Source organism: Oryzias latipes, chromosome 22 (assembly GCF_002234675.1).
Source record: "Oryzias latipes chromosome 22, ASM223467v1".
NCBI lineage: Eukaryota > Metazoa > Chordata > Actinopteri > Beloniformes > Adrianichthyidae > Oryzias > Oryzias latipes.
This window is the reverse complement of record NC_019880.2, coordinates 23,547,673-23,572,163: the sequence shown is the minus strand read 5'-3', so window position 1 is coordinate 23,572,163 and position 24,491 is coordinate 23,547,673. Positions and strand designations below refer to the sequence as shown.

Sequence of the window (24,491 nt, the reverse complement as noted above, 5' to 3'; positions counted from 1 at the left end):
GAGTGCACGCGCAGGTAAAAGAGCATCACGCGAACGGAGCTCGCGCGCGCTCCCACAGAGGCCAGGCACCCTCTGGTGGGCGACCGTTTGTCGGTGCAACACCACACCGATGTGTGGCAGACGCTTCAGTGTGTGCTCCAAATCTGCCCCTGCAGGTCCACCTAACCACAGGATTCACAGCCTGCTATGATTGACGTGTCACTGTGTCCAATCCCTGTTGTCGTCATTTCCCGCATTGGCCAATCAGCGCCGTACGTCCATCGGGACTCGCCCAGCATGCGTCGGCTCGCTTCTGTTATGTGTGCCATGGTCTCGACCCAGCCGTGTTGACAAAAGGCTGAGGAGAAACAGCTCCAAATCTAAAACCAACAACGGAAAACGCGGAATTTGAAGGGTCCTGAAAGAGGAGCAGCCGAATCAGTGACGGGAATGTAAACTGCGTTAAGCTAATCGTTTTATAAAAGCTGTATTTTTTGTTCTTATGTGATTTTGCGGAAAGGAAAGGTGCTCGTGAGTTTGGCTGTTTCAGGCCGAGATTTAGCTGTTTGGGAGAGGCTGTTCGCACCGAGCCGGAGGCAGCCAAACGCCTAGCCCGATAAGTAACCAAACATTAGCGAGCACTCTAGTCTCCGTCGCCGTTGTGAATTGCTGAGGATCAAGGTAAAGTACCGTGACGGGAGAGTTTACAGCCACCCAGTCGGCCGCATCTTGTTTGACTTAAGTCGGGACTTGGGTCAGGACTCAGGACGCACCTCGGGACGGTTGTCTTGCAGCCCAGTCGGTCCCTGCCTGTCAGTCTTGAGCGCTAGCTACCAGTAGCGGCATTAGCACTGCCCCTGTATTTACATCTGGGATGATGGGTGATCGCCCAAGCCCGCCCAGGTAATGTCACCTTCTTAGCACACACCTAAATGTTTTTGTGATGCAAATATTTTTGGTATAAGTTCCTGATTATTCATTTTCACGAGGCTAGCTGCTCCTGGCTACTAAGTAGAAGCTACATGTGCAACTTAGGCTAACTAAGGCTAGCCCGCGTTAACCTGTGCTAACGCTGGCTGCCGACCTCTAAAAGGCCTTTCTAATATAAAATATCGAAGATTTGACCATCAAACTTGGATGATTTGACATTTTACGCTTCCCATTGGTTTATGCTTTGCAAGAACACCTAAAATGGGCGCAATGTGGCAATTTGCAGTAGTTGATGTTTAAGCTAACGATGCTAGCTAGCGTTAGCAAGCCTTTCGCGCTGTCAAGTTTGCTGACAGGCCCCGCACGGCCGAGCTCACACGCCCGCTCTCCAGCGGCTCCAGTTCTTTTGACCTTATGTGAAGGATGGCTTACTTTGCCGCCGCGGTTGATAAAAGTTAATACACAAGCTGCATACCAAATTGTTTTAATTCATGTTACTTTGCCTGGGGTTGTGCCCGATCTCGGCATACAGCTAAAAAAAACGGTGCTGTTCACTGTTAATGAGTAAATTCTGATCTGGCGTTTATTCAAGATCCCCAGTCATGTTCAATGAGATGAGATGCGACAAATCTTTATTGATACAGTTGGGATATTCAATAGTTAATACAGGTACTAACATTATACTAAAGGTGCACAGAATAAAAAGATGCAGAGGTGGTATTCATCCAAAGTCTACTGTGGGACCAACTGGTTAACTGCTGGTTTTGCTCCAGTCTTCTGAATTCACTTTGAATCTTGTTGATGTTTATGTGCACAGTAACATTTTTCTCCGTGTTGCTCAGTATGTGTGAAGGACTCATTTAGGTCACGAGTGACTGGGCTGTGTGGAAGTTTTCTCCTAGCTCCTGCTTTCCCTTCTCTTTCAGTGGGTAGCATGCTAGAGGCCAGGTATTTTAAGAAAATACATGCCATGTGATTGCATGTGCCCAACCCTCATATTAATTCTCTATGAAAGTCGGATTTTGATTTTTGTCCTGAGTTTTATAGCCTAATAAGGTCATATGACATTAATGACAATAGCTGAGCATTAAAAGTCTGCTGTGTTTATGGCGGGGTAACCGCCGCCTTATCAGTTCTGCGTTCTTATGATTGTGAGTTTGAACGTTGCTGAGTTCATTTGTTCTTGATAGGATGAGCGTAATTGTTCCATGAATAGCTCCACAGCCACACTGCAACAGCAGCTCAATAGAAGCACCTAAAGACTTTGAACTCACATTTTGAGAGGTCCTACATTAATTAAAAGTGAAAACTCTTCAATAATGTATTTTCTTTTAATTTTTTTGGCTTGATGTATCCATGAAAGGAGTATTACAATGGAAATAATTCAAAAGTGTTTTTATAAAAGCTTCTCAAGCTGTTCTCAGTTTGTTGAGTATATGGACGATGATCAACAGATTACTCCTTAATGCTTTACAGCAGTGGTCCCCAACCTTTTTAACGCCACGGACCGGTATGACGTCACACAAAGTTTTCACGGACCGGTCTTTAAGATGTGGGCGGATGATTATTGTACCAACGCTGCGATAAAGAAAGAACAGAGACTCGACGAGATGAACCCTGAGCTTTTATTTTCCAATGCATGTCATTGTACATCGCACAGGTGTCATCATGCTCTCCCCTTCCCACACTCATGGTGCAAAAAAGAATTGCTGACTATTAAATGTAGCTTTCTTTTCTTTTTTTGGAAGTCGAAGGCTCCGCCTCTGTGTCCTGGCCGGGCCTTTTCCAAAGCAGAGCGCCTTGGCCTGAGTCAAGAGTAACATAGACGGATGGAACAGAGAATGGGACAATTTTTCAAAATAAAACATCTTTCAGATTCCGAAATAAGCCATAAACGGAAGTAATTTAAGTTATTTATTCTTTCCGTGCAGCCTGGTACCAAATGACCTACGGACCGGTACTGGTCCGCGACCCGGGGGTTGGGGACCACTGCTTTACAGTATGTTTTCTCACCTGTCCTATGTACTCACTTTTTTAAAGTAAAAAAAAAAGTTGCCTGAAATATTAAATTGATTAAAAAATTCCCATGATTCTATCTGATCATAATACTTGTTTTTTCCTTTTTAAATGAAGATGTTTATCTTAAGTTTTCAACAATAGTTGACGGGTTTCAGATCTTTTCTTACTAAAAACTGCATTCAGACAAATCTGCCTTCCTGCAAAGCTAGTTTCTCCATGATCGGTAAATAAATGAGGAAAAATAAGAATGTTGTTTTCTGGAGGGGGAATTCAGCCTGTGCTGAAGGCTGACGTCCTGCATAATAACACAAACATCCCTTGTCATCAGTTTTAAAATGTGTTTCCCAAAACATCAATCAACATCGCTTGTCAAAAATTTTGAGGAAAAACTCTGTTCCTTCCTGTCCATAAATATCAAAGCAGGTTCATGAGCTCACATGGTAGCTTTATCATAAAAACTTATTTTAAAGTCTAAAGTGTTGCTCTGTTTTCAAACAATTGAATGCATGGCATTTGCCTAGTTTTCTTTGCATTATCTTCTCCAGTAGCTGTTTACGTGTATGTTAATATTGTATACATGCTGAGACTTGTCGCACCAGTCATACACATTCTCCAAAAGGACTGATGAAGGTTTCTGTAATTAGTTACCGTATCAGTGAAAGGATTCATAAGTTTGCCGCAGAATTCTATCTTCTACGTGTGATCGCTGAAAACCACAGCAGCACAAGTGCACGCATTAAAGAACAGACTTCAAAATACTTGAGCTGTTACAGGAAGCCTATAGGAAGTCACAGTATAGAAATCTGAGAAAAAAGGTGGCATCATAGAAGAAGAAGCAGCCTGACAGAAGAGAAATTAAAAAATTTAAAAGCAAAAAACAAACGAAGAAAACAGAAACAGTTGATAAAAAACACCTGAAACCAAAGCAACTCCTGAAACACCCAAGTGTGGATCTGACATTTAAAAACTCATCCGATCATCTTTTGATCTATTTTTGAAGCGTTCCCAGTGATCTTTTCTTTATAATTGTGCTGTTGTTAACCAAAATTGAAAAAGAAAACTTTATGCAAAGCGTCAGTAGTTCATCAGAAATTTGCCTGTGAGTCGTGGGCGGAACTGTTGTCGACGAGTAAGCCCGCCCCCTTCCCATCATCCATCTGTTGACGTGGTCTCCCGCCAACTTGCACCCCCCCACATCTCCAGCTTAACATTAGCAGTGCATAAAAACTAGCGAGCAATATCAGAGCTATCCATCTGTACAGTTTGGGTTCAGATTCCAGCTCAGATGAGGAAAACAAAGGCGTTTATGGATCTATTTGTCTAAAAGTAGATGCATCAGAATGGAGCGCAGCAGGAAGCTTGTGGTCTGCCCAGCATAGTTTCTACGTCACAAATACATTCATATTCATACGGCATTTTCTTCATCTGCTCCTGATTCGCAAGAAATGCTATTTAAACCTTTATTTTCTTTGCATATGTCCTCCAACATGAAAAAATGCCACAAGAACAAATCAAAAATCTATTTTCATCTGAGTGGGTTTTTAAAATTTTTGTCTGGAAAAAAAAAACCACAAAAACAAAACATCGAATAAGATGATAATTTTGTTCATTTAAACAAATTAAGATCCATTATTACTTATTAATTACAGGCATGACTACGATCCAGAAATACCTCAAATATTACTAAGGAAGTTGAAAGAGGCAGGATGGTTGTTTAAAAACTCTTAAAACATTGTTTTCTGCTGTTTGGCCTTTTTCATACAAAACATTTCTCTAAACTTGTGCAGCAGCAGACTTGACCTTCTGCTTCAACGTCCTGCTTTGGTTCCGTCCCGTCTGCTTTATTTGTTGGTCGTTGCTCATTTTAATTCGGTTTTATAGAGCAATATTTTTTCAAATATAATTGCACGTTTGCAAATCATGAGAACAGAATTGTGGGCTTTGCAGTATGAATTTTGATCATTCCCAATTCATCATGTTAATAGCAAAAAAAAAAGTATCTCCATGTGACATCGGTTTGTTTCAACAACTCCAACCTTTTTGCAGCCTTCTTCTTTTACTTGGCTTCTTCATTTCCACAGCACTTGTTTACATTAACAACAGATTTCTGCTCTCTGCTTCAAATGTTTGCTTCTCCTCTTTTGCAGTATATACTCAAAATCATCAATGTCTGCTGTTACTGTCACCACATCCTACAGGTGTGCAGAGATTGTTTTTCTGCTAAATGTTTACAGCAGGGTTTGCTGCTGGGGACATGCTGCAGGGTGGAATTATCCACAAACACAGAGAAAGCGTTCAAGGAAAGATTCAAGATTCAAGATTCAAAGGGTTTATTATCATATGTACAGTAAAGAAACGGGTTTCCCTGCACAATGAAATTCTTTCTTTGCTGTCTGCTCCAAATGCCAAACGTATAGAGGAAACTATACGAGATAATAGGCAGGACAAAAATGAAAGTGGATTGAACAAATCTGAATGTTTTCTATTAGACTGACTAAACAAAGTGGGCTGCTTTGAGTCCTCACAGGCCCTCTCACAGCGCCATCGCGTTTCCTCAACCACATGAGTTTAGTTTTGGACCTACGTGTCAATCTTTGTAGTGATAAACAAAACTGGTGACTTTCTGTCTCAATAGCCTGGTTTCTACTGAGCGATACTTTTCTGTTCGGTCCGGTTTAGAATGGTACCGGCAATTCAGGTGATCGTTCCACTCGACGCTAAACCGTCATGGTGGGATGAAGCTAACGTCAACAACAATGGAGGTCATCGTGCAGCTTTTTTTTTCTGCTTGGCTCTTGGTACTTATATACATGTATATACAAAGCATCTAATGTTGTTTGACAGAAAATGGCAGTCGGGCAAAAGAAATAAAGGCTGCTTTCTTGGCGCTTCATTTCGCCGTAATGACCTTCAGCCAATCAACGGGTTTCAATATTAGCTCCGCCCTAATTGCTCAGTTTCCTTTTTCTTTGGACCTACAACCAATGGGGACCCAAAAGTAGTATGATTTGGTTCAGCTTAACAAGCTCATTTTACAATGGAAACTGTCAAAATATTGGGATTGGATTGGACTGGACTGGACCGCTCCGCTTTCTGCTCCAAGTGCTGTCACTCCTGATGAGGACAACAGTAAAGGCCAGGAATGTAGGTCATTGGGTTATTGCAAAAAAAAACAAAAGCCGATATTTTCAGACATTTGCCAATAAGAGATTTTGGGGAAAATTATTAAGTCTCAACAACTCAAATTTCACAAAAAACAAATCGCTACTAAACAAAGCAAGAATAAGCTGAATTCAGTGTTGCTTAGGAATCGGATTGCACTTTATGTCAGCTCTTCCTAAATAAGTAGTGGTAAACAAACTAGTGAGGGAAACCCAAAGAAGCTAACCCAACTCAAGGACTTTTTTTTTAATTCCATACATCTGTACTTTTTTATCGTCTGGCAGTCCGATCAATCCAGTCCAAGTTTTGACGCTTGGTAACCTGTGAAAGGCTGGTGAACCAAAACAGCCCACTTAGAAAGTCAAATCACATGATTCATTTCTGCTGCCATGAAGTAGGTTTTGTGTTGTGGAGGTGGTGAGGTTGACAATGTCCAGAGTTTTTTTTTTTTTTTTACTTTTTTGCACAAAGATGTTTTGTTTTTCACACCTTGGGGGATTTATGACCCTAGCAGGATTTGTTTTTACTGCTGAGCAGTGTTTTCTGACGCCTCGTGTTACCGCTCTGCTCAGTAACAGCTGTTCACTCTGCCTGATGATTACGCCAGGTTTCTTCTTTAAAAACTGTTTGCGGGGCTGCAGGTAATTCTTTTTGGGGTGCGTCAAAACAACAAAAGAGGAGGTGACGGGGCGTGTCTTTATGGTGGAACAGAACCGGAAACATAGTGGATAGAAAAATATGGTCGCTTGAACGCGTTTTTAAAGTGTGTTCATGGTCATTGTGTCTAAAAGATTAAAGCAGAATCTAATCGGCAGTAATTTACATGTTTGTAAATATTTAAATTTTGGTATCTATGGGTAAACGGCAACTGTATTTTTTCACACTTTGCTAAAAATCGTAAACTTTAAATACCCGTTTTAAACTGTAAACATGAGAAAGGACTAGTTTTTTAGTTTCTCTAGATGGGAAAACTTTTACTTATTGAGGGACAGTGAAATGTGCTTTAAGGGTAATAAGAACCGACTTGTCTAATTCTAATCAAGGAAACAATGGTTTTCAACAGGGTCCTTTAGATTTGAATGGGATGCAGGCCTTAGAGGGGTAACAGGATATCCTGTCCATTAAATGTATCTTCTGAGATTTACCTGCAGTTCTGTTCTGCTGAGGAACTGCTTAGCATGAAAGCTTTGAGTTCAATCTTTGGCCAAGGAGTCAAATACCCGGGTTGTCCTTGCAGCTTTGTTGTTTTTTGATTGTGCATGCATGTTTCCCTCTGTGTGTCCACTTTCTTTAGCCTTGGTGCTGCCTGTTTGTTGACTTCCTGTCAAACAGTGGCTCCCTCCCTCCTCTTCCTTCTTTTCTGTTGCTCTTACCGCTGCCCGCTGTACCCCCTCCTGGCTCCTTTCTCCTTGTTCTTTAATCTCACCCTCCCTGAGCCTGTGTTGGGTGTCATCAGGCCTCTTATGTAATGGACATGTACAGGACGGTGACTGATGCTGTGGAGCCGTGCGCCTGACCGGTCTCCACAGTCCTGCTTTCATCCGTGTCCTTTGGTGCTTCTGGTGGTTTGCTGCTGGTTGCTGTCCAGTCTGAGGGAGGCCTTTTGAGAAAGGGACTGATGGTTGTAAAAGAGGATTGTAGTGCCTCTTTGCAAAGGTAAGGGCATTTGGTGTGCCTGTACATGCATCACATTTTCCTTTGGCTGTAGAATATCTTTACCCTCATTGATGCTGCCGTTTACTGCAGATCCTCCTTGTACGCCTTTACAACAGACTCCATTATTGCAGAGTAGAGCTGGTTTATCAGAACTGAAGGAAGTGTATAGCTGGGGTTGAAGTTTTACCTGCAGAAAATCCTCAGTCTGAACCTTTTCGAATTGTAATGAGTCAATCTGCTAATCTTTTTGTTTTTACCCCCTTTCAACACGATGGGCATACTAGTCTTTGGTGTGTTTGAGGAAAAGTTGTTAAATGAACAAGGTTATTTGAAAGGCATGTGTACTTTTTGAACATTTGATGAGGTTCTGAACTGTCTCATTAAAAATAAAAGGCATTCCTGGTGTTTTCAAATGTTTGTGAGATTAGATTAGAATTGTCAGGGTGCCAGATTTCAGACGAGGCTAATCCTACGATGTGTTTAGCATTGCGCTGTATAGCTCAAATACCATATATTTTTACTGCCGTATTCATTTTAGACTATTTAGATTAACGTTATTTTTATTTGAGTGTGTTTATAGGAGAGTTTGATAATTAAACATTTAAGTGAAAGTCATGAAACAACTGAAGCCACACTTTAGTCCTCATATGTCAGCACAGCAAGACTTGTTACCACTTAAACCGGCAGCAGAAGAATTTATCTGCTCCAAGAATTTTCCACTTAGGTAATGGCATTCTGTAAATGAGGGTAAACCTTTAACACACATGGAAAAATGTTGTCTGACCAGATTTCCTCGTGCCATACTTGTAAGTTTATATAGCCTTGTAAGGCTGCACAATATGAGGATATTAGGGATCAATATTGCGATGACGATCTTACTTGCTATATATAAACAAATAGCAAAACAACCAAAAACATAATTTCTATGTCACTGCAGTTTAATTTAAATAAGAGTCAACATATCTTAAATTATACCCCAAATGAAATAGTCTACATGGGAGGAGAGCATCTAACATAATAAAAGGGCTTCATCCGATTGGTCAAATGCATAAATGGGTTTATTTAATTCGCTAAATACTTCAAGCTGCCATAAAATTGTTTTAGCACATTTAAAGTAACCATTTATTGCGATTTTTGCCGTATTTTGCGATATGCATATTGCACAGCTTGATAACGCGGTAACGGTAAATTTGCGATTGAGTATGTAGGCCTATAGCCTTGTTATTGTCTTTTTATTGATTTATTTACATTAATTGCATTTTAAAGAGTCATTATATTAAATCTGGAACAACAAACCATCTTGTATATCGGTCTAGACTGCAACACTTTGATGAAAAGACTTAAATGAACGGACTCAAACTGACCAGAAGTAACAGCACAGAATCATCAGCGGGTTCAAATATTACCAAATTTTAAATTTAGACCGTTCTGCTGACCCACAAAAATCTAGACTAAAACTTTCTTTAATGAGCTATAAAATGACTGTGGAAGGCGAACATGTTAGAGATTCCCTGTTATTGTTTTACCACCACCACACTTTCAAATGTAGAATGAGAAACGGGCAACATTTTAAACGCTCAGTGTGCTGTTCATGGTAACCCTCACTCTCATGCTCAGAGTCAAAACCAGGAAAAAGTTCAAGTTCTTCTTGCTCAGTTCAGCCAACACCTTCTGAGCTAGCCGAGTTGTGTGGGTGGAAATATTCCACCATGGCTTTGATGACTCTGACGTTTCCTCAGTATGTTTGACTGAACACATCTAATCCAGGTAATCTTTGCTGGGAAAGATGGGGAAAAAGGACATGGTAGGGGATCTGGAAGATTAGGGTTGGGCAGCCCGGTTCTAGACTGGTCTTTGAAAAAGCAGTAGGTAAATGCAATCCATACATGCATAGGCCAATTATGGCAGAATTCATTAATGATTGGAAAGGTGCAGATGTGTCATCAAATATTTATGGTTAAGTTTAGGTAAAGCAGGTTCAATTGAAATGAACGCTTTTAGCTTTTCAAAGACCAGCTCCAGAAGAGCTTTGAAGGAGGTGCTTCAGATATAGGCAGGGACATGATAAAGAGAAGGGGTGATGGTTTCAATTATCTGTGCAGTACAGATGAGTGGGAAACAAAATAACGCTTGAGACAACAATGAGGACGACGCTCACAAACCTACTGCTTCAGTAGCATCCGCCAATGCTGAACTCACCAGTTGGCTGATCAGGAATGCCGCTTTTCTCCATACCTTTAAAATGCTAGACATTAGCGTGTCTCAGAGCGGATCCAGCTGCTGATTGTTCCACCCATTTCCTTTGTCTGGGAGGAGGCAGAACATGAAGACATGCTGAGGGAATTTAGGATGAACTCACCATAATGCTAACTACCGTAGTAACTGGTGTCACTTACACTATTCCTCACAGGGAACTCCTTAACATCTGCTGCTTTTGAAAAAAAAGTTTTTATTCTTCACTTGGTATTTCCTTACTTATAATTCAGCGTTAGAAATAAAGGGGAAAAAATGGTTGTCCTCTGGACAACCTGGCAAGTAATATTTGGTTGTCCTCACCAATTTTTGGTTGTCCTTCGATACCAATATTCAACAGCAACGAAACCTACTCAGATGACAGTACTTACATCTCTTCTATACATCTAATAGCAACTGCCTCTTATGATGGATATTTAAAAAACTTTAAATATTAAAAACAAACATTTTACTAAATATTGAAGCATCTATTTGAACAAAGTATTGCCATGTAAATCAAATACTGTTATGGTCAAATGAAAATACTTTATCTTACCCTATAATATATCAGAAAAGTGATTACATTAACCAACACTGTAACCTAATGAGTATCTTTTAAATTTAGAACACTTGTATGGACTGGGACTAGTACAGCATTCCAAATATAAAGTAACATTTATATGTGATGAAAAGTTATAATATGATATAAAATCTATTTCAAATAAACACACGTGTAAATGATACCATGTTTACATTGTGCGCTGCAGTAGCAGTAAAGACTAATATCCCTGATCTTTTAAACAAGACATGCAGGTGCAATGTTGTCATTTTGCGATGTCTTCGGGCGCACTCGGTTCGTTTGGAAGTCACGTGACATCATTCGTGTACACTAAGTTTTATCTTAAAAAGTCGGACATCGGTTTCCCAAAAACTTCGAAAAATACCAAAATGTTGAATAAAAGACCAGGTTGTCCCACGGACAACAATCAGGTTCATTTTTGGTTGTCCGCTTATTTCGAACACTGTAATTGCTGTTATATGGATACAGGCTATCTGCAAGCGAAAAATGGGAAAACCTGTACGGGGTACACAGGCTGCCCTCTGGTAAATTTAAGCTTGTAGACCGCTCGGTGAACCTGTAGAGAGAAAATCATTATACTCATCTTTTTCTTTGGTCATACTGTGGGTGATAGGTTTAACAAAGACTTGACACGCAAGGGTAAGAAAGGGTGAAGTAGGTGAGATGCAGGCATGTCATACAGATTTTTTTTTCAACCCTCCCGAACAATGCTCACAGCGCCACACAGTGGGCCATTAGTGCTATTCAATTTATAAGTGGATGCTCCTTACACGTCCCTTAGGGATGCAGCCTGACTGATAGAAATTAGGAAGTTGGAGTATAGTTGGGGGTAGGCCGGCACAATATATTGCAAATTTATCGTCATCGCGGCATCAAGCTGTGCAATATGCATATCGCAAAAGATGGCGAAAAGGGCAATAAATGGTTTCCTTAAATGTGCTAAAAGAATCTTATGGCAACTTGAAGTATTTCACGAATCAAATAAATCCATTTATGCATTTGACCAATCAGATGGACGCCTTCCCGTTGTTGACCAATGGGATGGAGCCCTTTTATCTTAGCCGTTTGTCTCCTATGTTGACGAGGGTCATTTAGTGTATAATTTTAAACTGTTGCAATGAAAGGAGAATGATGTTTTTGGTTGTTTTGCTATTTGTTCACATACCACAAGTTTTATCGTTATCGCAATACTGATCATTCATATCGCAAGTTTTCCTCATATCGTGGAGCCCTAGTACGGGGGAATACTACAGGCGTCTTAGATAGGGTTGTGCCGATGGACGATATCATCGTCCATCGTGATGGGTGACTGACATCCCGATGGAGAGACCACCATCGTGATGCCACGCCCCCGCCACGTTGCGCGTCGACACCATAAGCCGCGGTTACATGTACAAAATATCTTGATGGGATCAATGGTCGGATTAGAATCCAACCGTGTACATGGGCCCAGAAAAATGTTTTCAGAATATAAAAACGTTCACTAAGGTCACACTTTCCGTCGGAATAAATCATTCGCACATGCGCAGTAGGGTTTGAAAAACGGAAGGATATAAACTCCGCCGAGCGGCTTTTTTTTTTTCAAACTTTATTGTATGTAACAATTCAATACAAAACAATGTTAAACAGCGCCGAGCGGCTATATACATTGACATGTCAGCTCGGTAATATACGAGACGGTCTTCTAAACGTGCCTTTAATAATGTTACGGTTATTATGAAACACCTGTTCGCTCATCATTTGAATTTTAATCCGTGTGGTCAGTGCTTTTTCTGAACGAAGCCAGGATAGCAGTATGCTAACACGGGCTAACAACATTAGCTTTGGGTGGTGCTGCTTGCTGGCTGCACGTAAACATGTAAGAATAACATCAGCCTTTATTTAGTCGGGACACGACTGGAAACACAAATCCGCGTGATTGTTTGAATGTTTTCTAAGGACTGAGCGACATTTCTGCTTTGAAGCTCAAACCGCTGTGTGTGCTGACGATCCGAGCTGTGCTCAGACACACACTTTTAGACCCGGTTCTACTAGCGGACTACTTCTTTTCTATTTTGTTTGTTAAAGTCACTTCCCTCAGTTTATACTGGATCATCGCAGATTAGTCATCAGTTGGGAAATAAAATGAAAAAAGCAAAAAAACGAATAGCAGTTATATAAGAACGAAAAATGTAAAAATACCCCCCCCCCCCGACGATGTCATCGTCCATCCCGATGGTTGACAGCAAACATCGTCAACGGCCAATTTAAGGGACATCGCCCAACCCTAGTCTTAGAGGCTCTTGCACTTTATCTGTACAGCCCGTGTGTGCAGCATTTGCACATGGTCAATGAGGAGGCAGTACATGCATCTCACTAATGACTAGAGTGTGGCATGAAGGGGACCGTACAACAGTATCAGCCTCACGACACAAGTGTGTATAGCTTAGATTATCCTTACGAATATATCTCACAATATACTTGCCACACGCATGTCAATGTTATGTTCTGTTTTCATGACATCCCTTGAGATAACCGCACAAGCCTCGAGCTGCAAGTCACCTATGCTCTCTTAAAATTGCAGCCGCTCCGCTTCATGACCCTCTATGTGGCCGCTCAACCCAAAAACCCACAGTATCCATGTGTTCACATGGGTGAATGTGATTAAGGTATAAGATGTGCATTTAAAAGTCTTATGTTTATGAGTCCCTGGTAAGTAGATTTGAACTGTAAAAATCATGGATTTTGTATTTTGATGTAAATATGCCCAGACTGACAGGACTCTGTCAGCAGTCAGCCTGCTGACATTCTGATCTGGACTTTTTAGAAGCAGTTTAGACTTGAATTATCATCAAGTTTTTATTGTCAGTGTTAAGCAACAGTTTGATCTTCTTAGAATCTAAATGGAAATGTTTGTACTTTCTATCAAGCACTTTAACGTGTGGGTGCGAGCGCACATTTGCGTTGAAGGATAAGCATGCGGTTCAGCTCCCTTTACGCTGTCAGCCCTTTTCCAGCGACTGTTTTAGGTTTTCTTATGTCTTGAACCAACCTTCACATCAGCAACTGAATGGGCCAAATGCATGTGTCCAGATTCTTTTCTGACATTAGCCATATCTGTCTCTACCACGTACCAGAAAGTAAGAGTTATTTTAAAGAACCTTTTTTTTTTTTAAGAGTTTTTCTTTTATTTAAAAAAACAAAACAACTAAACTTAGTTGTGGCAGCAACTGTGTTCAGGTTCTGGATCAACTATATACTTATCTGCTCCTAGCTTAAATGATTCCCTTCTCTTCTGTAAGCACTGATTTGGTTTAAAGGCCTGATGTGAAGCATCCTGTCTGCCGCCGGTGGAGTGGCGTGGGCATAAGTGATGATGTGAGGTGCATGTACCTGCAGCAGAGTCCAGAGGACGGCGTTGGTTGAACAGCAGTTTGCATTGACTGAGTTGAGGTCACCAGCAGTCATTCAAACATTTACATAAAAATGAAAAAAAAATTCAGTCCTCATAAGAACAATCTGAACATTATTTACTCCTTTGTACCAACAAATGGACAAAAAAGGAAAGACGCAAATACCACAAGATGTTTTGCTTCATGCCACAACACCTGCAAAAAAATACAAGTTTGAAATATCGTTTTTATTTGAATTAATATTCAAAAATCAAATTGCAGATGAATTCATCTCTCTGAAATGTTGGCAGTGACTGTGTAGGTACCAAAACCTGGAACTTCCGTTCTGGGTCCTTTCGACTGAAGGTAACGTCACACTACGGTAACCCCACTTGGACAAACTATGTAGCGTCGAGATCTACTCGGGCTCTACAAATTTTCATTTCAGGTTCCCTTTTGTAACCTAAAGTTATTTTCCCTCATAAATTGTCTGACAATATTATTTGTAATTTTTGGAAAGACATGTTGCCACAATCCACTTGTTATTCCAGTTTAAGTTCAGCCGAAGCTGAAAATGTTGTCAGCACGGCTAAATGTTGTTCTTCCGGGACCGTTCTGCCAATAATAAAGCACTGGGCGCACGGATAAAAAAAAACTATAAGCGAACATGCATTCAATAATAATCATAACAATAATAAAGGGACGTTTAGAAGACGATCTCGCTTTATGTCGTAGCTGTGTTTGTTTACAACGGACTTCATGATATTTTCTTCTATTGTAGTATCGTTATTGTCCGTTATTTTTCACTATCTGACACGTCATCGGACCAACCTACAGCCAATCACATAATGTGACGTCAGCATTAGTCCGAGGACCCCGAACAGAAGTTCCAGGCCGAACGGTTATGGTACCCACAACGGCTGTGGTTGTATTTACAATGTTCTCAAATACGTTTCTACTGCTGGGGTGTACTGCAGAAAGTGCTAACTCACCTGATGGTAGCAAAGTCACATTTTCCCAACTAAATGTGTTTTTTCAATGTTTTGTTTGAAGCTTTTGAAGTGTTAAGCAGACGGTAGAGTCGGCCCATCATAGCAACTGCTGCTCACCTGTCTTTTCTTCTTTTTTAAAATTTTTTATAATGATGTAATGGAACTTTTTATCTGCATAAATGCTGTTATTTATCGGAGTGGAAAGCATTAGGGATGCTGCAATTGTTGGTTTAAAAGCGAACCGTAAGTGAGACTATTGAACCCAATAGTGGGGAAAGAGAATTGTTACATCTCTACTGCAATATAAGAAGGGTTTATGTATTATTGCATTACACCAGGCTTAGTTTAAGCCAACTTGCAAAATTAAAAAAAGGATTTTTCTATAGTTTTTGTTTTCATTTTGTAATGCGGTTCAAAAATAATCTATTTAATTGAACAGTAAGATTGGGCACCCAAAAATCAAGTTTTCAAATGAATTGTAAGGAAAGTCAATAGTTGTATCCCTTTTAAGTATTGTCAAAAAGCTTTTATGGCTTTCAAAATAAAATGAATTCCTAAATAATTTGAAAGTTTTGAAAGGAATGCCAGGTTTGATTCTTTAAGTCAAAGAAATGTCTGATGTTTTTGCATATTGGTTTTTTACCCAATGTTTTCCTATTGGTGTGCTGAGATGCGTATTCAGTGCTAACTGCTCTGCCGTTTGTCCCTGCAGGGCTATGTCCTCGGCACCCACCACATCTCCATCCGTGGACAAAGTGGACGGATTTTCACGAAAGTCTGTCAGAAAGGCCAAGCAGAAGCGCTCACAGAGTTCGTCCCAGTTCCGCTCTCAGGGCAAACCCATCGAGCTCACGCCCTTGCCGCTACTCAAGGGTAAGGACCACAGCAGGAATGTTGGGTTTCTGGAGTGGGACAGAAACACTGCAGTTTACCCTGCAGTGTTTCTGCAGCATCTCCACATGAGACCAGCGTGTGGAAGACAGGCTGGTACAGGCATCTTACAGTGATCAGTTCAAACACAGCGACTCTTATCACATTTAAAAACTCTTTTCTAAAGCTCATGCGTTCTCTGCTGAATTGCTGCCTTTGTTCCACTTGTTGCTCACTAAGGTGAGAAAATGAGGATAAAAACAAAAATGTCCTCGCTTTTGTAAGTTTGTAAAAGTCAAAAGTTTCAGTTAAAAAAGAATAGTTCTTTGGACGTGCATTCACATTATCTCCATCTTCAAACTAGCAGGCTTTGGCGAGCTTGGATCTGTCTGTGCTGCTGGTGTTTGTTGATGGACTTGAACTCAGTCTATCTCCCAGAACTTCATGCAGTTTATGGTGTTCTGGTGTCTGCGCCATTCTGCTAAGCGGATTCTCCTACTCTTTATGCAGCTCCTAATAAGGTCTTGTGATGTACTCACCAAATGGGATGACAGTTGAAGTACAAAGTTTTTAGGCGTTTGGAGCATCTTGAACTATCACTGCATCAGATAGCTTTTGAACCATTTACAGGGTTCCCATGGGGTCTTAAAAATAAGGCCTTAAAAAGCATATCTTATATCTTGTTCTCAAAAATGGTGCAGTTTAAAACCTTTTCGTGCAACTTTTCTGGTCTAAAGTTTTATTTCGTTTAACCACGATTATATAAGTAAAGCGGGCTATGCTTCATCTCGCTGGATGCCAAGCGCTGATTAGAAAAAGAAAACGAAAACTTCAGCTAGTTGTGACCAGGCCTAAAAGTAAACTGGTTTCATACAGTGTCTCATATTAATTGTGTTTAATTCCATTTTTATAAAGATCGTTTGAATGAATTTTGTTGCATTTATCCGCTCCATGAGAACATAGTCTGACTTTAAACCCGTCTGTGATTGCATGTAGCTGGTTAGCATAGCATCGTAGGTTTATCAGCAGGTTTATCCTCCAGCTCTTTCTGGATCCTGTTAAAATTCCTCATGTTCGGCTGCTTCATCAGCTTAAACTGAAGCTACACTGAGGCATTTGCAGAAGTTTTGAGCGTTTCTTTTCTCCCCTCAGCTTCACGGAAGCAGCTCCTCTTTCCTTGCTGCTTCGCGCTTTTAAATTACATTTTAAATCGCGAATTTGAATTAATCGATTAAATCGATAAATTGCCCAGCCCTACATTTAATATAGTAGCCTACATAGTGCATAGACAGGATTGATATCATTGCAAAGTGCAATTGCAAAATATTTCTTTTGCCCTGACTGGTTGAGAAAAAACCTGTAAAGTGCAGAAGTGAGTAAAAGTCCACAGATTCAGAAATATTCAAGTTCTTTGTTATTGTTACCCACAGAGGCTGAATCTTTTGTGTTCTAGTTTTCTGAGGCATTATAACCTGAGCTTCTATGCCCGAAGGCCAGCTGACTCTCCAAACGGATGGAGCTGCTCACATGGTTCATATGGTAGAGTGTCCATCCTGAGAGGCACTGGTTTTATTTGGTGGATTTCAACCCAAGATTTTCCTCAAGGCGCTTTAAAATAAATTAAAAAAAAGAGAGAGCCAAATTCCCCCTCTAGACTAGATATTCCACAGTTTTACATGCAAATACATTTCAGTTGCAACTTAGGGAAAGCAGGTAAAATCAGAATTGGATGATCTACAAATAGACTGAGGGGAGATTTAGCAGTTGAAGTTTGGAATCGGTTTTCCAAGCAGTCAACTGTGTGTTAAGGCATCAGAACAAACATTTCTCTAATGATTCTTTCCACTCTGTTTTCTAGCCATGTTCAGCTGCTTCTCTCTGTCTGTGCACAAACAAACACTTGAGCATTTCCGTTGCAGACACCCATACTGTTGTTGCTCAGGTGGAAGTTCTACAGCTCTTTTATCTGGGCCGACTTTGGTGCTGAACATTTTGATAAGTCATTTTAGCATTCCTGTCTAGCTGAAGTTGTTCTGCTTCATGGTGTGCTGATGCAGCGCCTTTTCAAAGTTGGATTTCGTTTGTGGCAGACTATCAGATACACCCAGACCTGCTCCGTTCTTCTGTGTCGCATCGGTGTTCACTGCAGCGCTGTGCAAACCGGTTTTGTTTCATGCAAAGTCCAAGGAAATCTGTATCGGCGCCTGAAATAAAGTAGGTCAGTGGAGGTGTTACTTAGAAATCTGTTTTTCATAAACCGGAAATGTGAATAGACCTCATGTTAAATCCCTATTACTAAATACAAACACCATACAGACTCTATTTACCCTAAGTGGGTTTGCTCACAGGTGGTGTTGCTATAATCTGGGGCTCTTATTTTGATTTCTACAGACTGGTCAGCACAAATTGTCATAAACAATAACTACAGTTACAGTTTCCTTGCAGTACTAGTCATACGTGCAGGCTCTGCTCTGTGGGCCTTAGACGGACAAAGCTTCCCGTTAAACCACCAAGCAGTAAAGTTAAATGAATGAAGTCAGCCTCTGCAAATCAACCGTTCACCCCAGATGACCAAATGTGGTTCAGCACACACCCAGAGCCTTCTGTCATGTTTGTTACTGATGAGCTCTACATCAAGGATGTGCTTTATGTAACAGCTGTGGCTATAGGAAGATGCAGGAGTTTAGTTCCAGCTGATGGAGGGTTTCTTCTGGTTGATTCACTTGTGCCATGGTAGCCGTCTATTGCTTGGCTTACAGTTCAGAGACGGTCATGTCCACGCACAGTAATGAGGCGCGGATGTGAGGGATTTCTGAACGTACAGCTTGTGGTGTTCAGAAAATGTCATATTTCGTCTGTCCATTCACTGAAATGAAAATGAATCCAAATTTGAAAGATCAGAAAACATCAAGCTCTCTGTATTGTGCTTTGATGTAGTCAGCATTACTGCGATCATGCTTGGTTTATTAAGATCAGTAGTGCTTATTTTAATTAAAATGTTGAACAGTTGCTGCAGATAACCTGTTTCAATTGTAGTAAAAAAATGAACTATACATTTATACATCTGCTTGGAAAACAGTTTCTATCTAAATTGCTTCTGATTTCTTTGCCTCTCCTGTTGCCAGTCTTTCCTTTTGTGCATATTTTACACTTGGCTTGCTATTTTTTCCTTCATTTCCATAATCTATGTTTACACTTTGCCTTGAGGTACATGCGTAATGCTGCAGTGGGAGCTCAGACAGGAACAGTTGTGTTCTTGTATCACTGTTGCTGTCCTCTTTTAAAGAGTTACTGACTACCATGAGTTAGACTTCACTAATATGACCACAACTGTCTAAAAAAAAAAAAAAAAAAAAGAAAGAAAGCTGGTGGTGCAGTTTTCGTAATACAACCCACCCAAAAAATATCAGACACTTTGCCATGAAATCCCATAATACACAAGCTCAGCAGAAATAAATGGTGATATTCAGCAGGTGGTTCATTATCCCAGTAATATCAGTTATTATAGAAACTAATTTCCCTTTTGGGATTAATAATGTCTAGCCTCCTATTGATCTTGTCTTATCTATTTTATCTATCTTATAATATTTAAAAATGACAATGAAGCTACAATAAAGGGGTGTGTGAAAATGAAGCCAGTCGAACATGTAAAGCAAATTTTGGACAATGATGTCAGTTTGAATGATATCCCATAGATATGGTCTCTGATGAATGAAAAGGCTTGATTTTCTTTAGTCATAAACAATGACGGACATGCACAGGAACACAGAGCAGAACATAAAATCATTTAATTAAGATGCCAAAGTAAAGCAGAATTCAAAGTTTCACACACTTGGGGGGGAAAAAAAGTGTGTTTTCCATCTTGAGTGGGTGTTGGTGCACTGCCATGGTTTATAGAGGGGGCAGAGGGGGGAAAAAAAGAACATGGCTGCTGCATGTCGCTCAGGAGGGGGAGATGAGGAGTTTAGTAGGGTTGAATGATGAAGGAAGGAAAGAAGGTGGAGGAGGAAGGGATGGGCACAGTTCCTGTTCAGTGTTAATGTAAGCATTATGGCTGTTAAAGTTAAAGTATCAGGTGAAAAAATAACAAGTCCCAGGTGTTTAACAGCAAGATTTTAATGGGCTAAAACTTAAATATGGTCATTGTCTTAGTTTGGCAATATTTATACTGTTTCTAAGAAAATCATGGAAGGTTAGGAGTTTAATAGATATCTTGTCATATTGGTTCCAAGTGCCATAAAAAAAGCTAGTTTTGGTTTAATAACATAATTTCAAGTAAAGCAGCTTCAGCTTGCTGTACATCTGACAGGTGATGGATGTCTTGACAGCTACACCTGACTGATGGGGGTCCATTTGGCTCTGAAGCTGAGGATGCTGTCAGAATATTGGATCAGAATTGGCTTCCTCTCATGTCTCAGGCTTTGCAGGAGGACAGATCTGTCTCTGACCTCCAAGGTCAGCCGTCTTTAAAAAAGAGGAGTAAAAAATAGAAAGGAGGAGATGTACAATGCTGGTCAGCCCACCCATGGTTTTCTCTGAACTCCGGCTGGCCAATGAAGCCCTCTGACATACTCTCCCATGCTCCCTCCCCTTCACGTCCTCCTTTCTGTAGAAACTTGATCTTTGAGGTGTCTGTTTCCCATTTTCTTACCACGCTCGCTACAAACAAGTCACTAGAGGAGCGTAGATTTGATGAACCTCCACATGTCTTACTGAATTCAGCTCCCACTGCTGCCTTTATGACCGTCTGTTTCTGCTGCCGTTCCCCGAGGAAGGAAATCTGATTCAGTGCACCACATTTTTTACAAGTGAGTTTTGTGGGCGTGTACAAAGCTGCAGCACATTGGCGACCGATGTTATAGTTAGCTTCAGCGGTCGGGGGCCGTCCAGTGCGTCTTGTCTGGACAGACGACAAGGTGGACTTGAAATGGACGTAAAAATGGACTTGGATCACTCATGGCAAAGAGTTTCATTTTTATCACCCCGTGATCTTCTGTTAGATGAAGTGGGGCACTTTTTTCTCCAGAGCATTTTAATTAATTGAATGTGTAACTGTTTAGTTTTGTAAATAATGAAACTTCTTTTGCAATTTTCTGAAAAAATGTATATTAGTCTAGAAGTGCTTGCCTAAAAACTGTGTAACTTTGTATTCAGTGTTTACGCACAAGTGTATTTGTGTGTGCCTGCATTAAGTTGATGATTAGAAAACCTTTATAGCATTTTACAAATGAAACATCGCCTCCTTCAGCTTGTCTAGGATCTAGGATCGCTCTTTCACTAGTGTTCCCAGGCTAACAGACTGCTTCAGGATCAGGTGGAGATCTCATGACATGTGGAAGTGTCTCTCAGCTGAACCCATTAGACCTTTACCCGGGTAAGCTACTCCAGGTGATGCCGCTTCCCTGAAGCTTCTGTTATGCATGTTAGCTCTGTAAATGAGATCACAGAAGTAAACAGAAACCGCAAAATCAGAATATAAATGCAGACTTTAGGAAAACTAATTGGATGTTGGCACAAGGGCTCTTCAAATAATTTATTTTCATTCAATATCTATCAATCAAATCCACAAATCACTTTTCCTGTAATTCATTTTTTGTATTTTTTTTTTTAGCCAAAAAGCTTAATTCGTTTAGTTTTTAAATAGGAAATAACAATTTTTTGAAGAGAAGTTTTTCTGTTTGTTTAGTTAATGTCATAAGTAATTTACTAATTTTCATAACCAAGACAACTGTTTTTCAAGTGAAAAACAAAAAAGAAATGGACAAAAAGGATCCATGGATACTGTTGTACACTGAGTGATAAATCGTTGATAAAAAGTTTTGGTGGTGGTGTTCAGCCCTACAGTGTCTCCAGTGAGGTGATTCCACAAATGCTCCTAGAGTTGATAACATTTCCTCCGTGTACGAGGGATTTGTCGCTGACTTTCACCGTCCACTGATCTCACGCTTCCTCACATGTTACAGGCTTTTATTGGCTCCTGCATAGCTGCAGCATCATTGGGGTTGATATAGAGTTAACCATGCAGTTCTAAATAAAAGTGAATATTTGTTTCTCATTAAAATTTTACTCTTTTATTAATCAGAAAAGTGAATTGAGATCCAATCCCCATTTCTGACAACACTCTGGACCTTTGGAGCTTCTGTCTTTTTCCCTCATATTTGGACTGTGGGAGGAAGCCGGATTGCTAAAAAAATGTAGGATTTGAACCAGATCCTTTCTGCTGTGAGGTCAGAGTGTTAACCACTTCCCCACCGTGCACCCCCTGTCTTAAGGTGACCGCTTGCTGTCTTGTGAGGTTTTCATGGTGTTGTTGGGCCTGCCTGGCGTTTTTCCAGCTTCCCCTCTCAGGTTGAGCTCCTACGTGTAACACAGCAGTAATAAGATGACCGAGGCTTTGATGGGAGTCTGTGTTCTTGTCTGGTCAGAGTGTTTCAGTAGTTTGATAAAGTTCAGGAACTTCCTTTGACATGGGAGCATGTTAGAGCAGACGTGTTGACTCAGCCAGGAGCTTGGTGGAGATACATGTATCTCTGTTCAGGTTTTTTGACCTTCCAGTGTGATTTGAAGCTCCACTTTGGAACAACTGAATTTGCAATGATGATTATTTGAGAGTGTAGCTGGTTAAAGCTTCAGGGTAGGACAGGTTTGGTTTAAAGTAGCTGAGACTGAAGAAAGCTTTTCAGTTAATGTGGGTCATTTCTCTTCTACGACCCTTAAATAATGGCGTTAAAGTGGCTGTGGCCTTCACAGCAGTGGTTGTGTTGTTGGTGACACCAGTGCAGAACAAAGTTTACCCTGGAAGACTGCATAAGTTAATGATTGACAGCAGCCTGGTGCCCTGCAGCAATGCTTAAATGAGACCTGAGAGCATGGAGATAGGGGCTCAGGGGTTTGTATCTGGGTCATAATATATATTTATATGTTTAGCTTTTTCCATGACACAAGTCCTGTCCTGCTGCTTGTCCTCACTTAGTGCATGTTTGTGTGCTGCAAGAATGTTTTTTTCTGCAGTTTGTGGCCAATCATGAGTTGAGCCTTGGTCTTTTAGACTCTTGTAAAACATTGTGAACTTGTTTTATGACGGGGATGGACACAGAACCAGATTGAGGCTTTGATTGATCGGTATTGATCATTTTGAGATCAGTATTTTCTCCATAGAGGATTAAAAAGATTCTTTTAGAAAGGGCTTTGCTTCGTCTGTGTCCTTCTGAAGCAGCCGCTGCCTTTATTTAAAATAAAGTTGTACTCTGTGTTTTATATCTCTGTAAAGAACTTCGAATTGGCTCCGGGTATGAAGAGTGCAACACAAGTAAAACTGCCTCTCCTTGGGTTCTCCGTCAGGACTCGTGAGATCACAAGTTTACCCAAAGGTAATGCGTGGCAGTTCCATGTGACATTTCATTTGAAAACCTCAGGGATTCTTCTTTTTAATGCTCTTTATCTTTATCTCACTCAAATATCTCCCGTCTGCTTGATCCTGTTGATTTAAATGAACTGAACTGATATATCCTCCACGTGGATCTGTAGTGCTGCTTCCCCACCGTCTCGCATTTGCAGCAGTTGGTGTCAAACGTGACAACTTTATGGTCTAGAATAATCTTATTGATGGTTGTCAATGCTTCAGTCTGCTAAGGGGACTCAAATAGCTCATGGTCTTCCTGCTTCAAATGCTGCTTTCTACTCGATAGTCGCTGTCGCGCTCTTTGCAAGAAAACTTTGCAGTTGAGGGTTTAGAGCTAAAACAATCACTGGTGATGTCAAGTGGAAGTCAAAAAGTATTTAACAGTCTCTGAATTTGAAAATTGCCCCACTTAAAAAGATAAGAGGCATGTCATGTTCATCTTTGAATTCTCTTCTACTGTAAGAGACGCAAAGTAAAAAAAAAAAAAAAAAATTCAGGAAGTCATACAGATTTTTTAAGAACTGACTGAAAATGATGTCATTTCTTGAGGTCATTCAGATGGAAATTTCAAAATCAATTTAAGAATTTTATTGATTTTTATTTGTCTAGTTGAAGTAATTTCAATGGCCATTATGGGTTTTGTCCAATTCTTACGATGTGTTTATATCAAGAGTTCTTTAAAACAGTTTTATTAATAAAGGGTGAATGTTGGAGGCACATCTGATTTCTGTTCTGAAAGTTCCACTCCGATCATAATTTTAATTATTTTTAAAGTGTTCCCACCCAGCATTTTTGAAATTATGAATGTCATTTTTAGCCAGAAAAAGACAAAACGCTGTTTTCTAGGACATTTTCTGCAGAGCAGTTCTAGAAATTCTCCTCTGAGTTGTGGGCGGGGCTGTTGGCACAGAGTAAGCCCACCCAACTTCAGCTTCACTCACCCATCTGTTCAGACTGTGCCCTGCTAGCTTACAGCCCCTCACACCTCCAACCTAACATTACCAATCCCACCAAAATGGCGAGGAATATTGGAGCTATCCATCCGTACAATTTTGAGCCAGAAACCAACTCAGGCAAGGGAAATAAAGATGTTCATGGATCTAGTAGTCTACAAGTGAATACACAGAGCGCAGCAGGGCCCACCCAGCAGATTTTCTATGTAACAAACACAATCTTTTTCAAATTGCATTTCTTTTTTCATTTACTATTTGAATAAAGAAATGCATTTTTGGGCTTAGTTTTCTTTCTATCAGTCCGCCATCATCAGAAAAATACTAAAAGAACATGTTAACACCAAG

General features: G+C 40.4%; 1 protein-coding gene across 6 annotated transcripts in view; it reads left to right on the top strand.

The window, feature by feature from the left end:
* Nucleotides 1–274: 274 nt before the first annotated feature.
* Nucleotides 275–24,491, top strand: part of LOC101173107 (serine/threonine-protein phosphatase 2A 56 kDa regulatory subunit epsilon isoform) — a 49,012-nt gene continuing 24,795 nt past the window's right edge. Inside the window, exons 1-2 of one of the 6 annotated variants that reach the window (XM_023952059.1) lie at nucleotides 275–882; nucleotides 15,634–15,794. In XM_023952059.1, the coding sequence (XP_023807827.1) occupies nucleotides 854–882; nucleotides 15,634–15,794 (190 nt within the window). In that variant the 5' untranslated portion in view covers nucleotides 275–853. Of the gene's footprint in view, nucleotides 883–7,636; nucleotides 7,747–15,633; nucleotides 15,795–19,758; nucleotides 20,600–20,883; nucleotides 21,166–22,138; nucleotides 23,162–24,491 lie in introns of those variants that run through there. The other 5 variants (XM_023952060.1, XM_023952058.1, XM_023952063.1 and 2 more) reach the window with 5 other exon arrangements.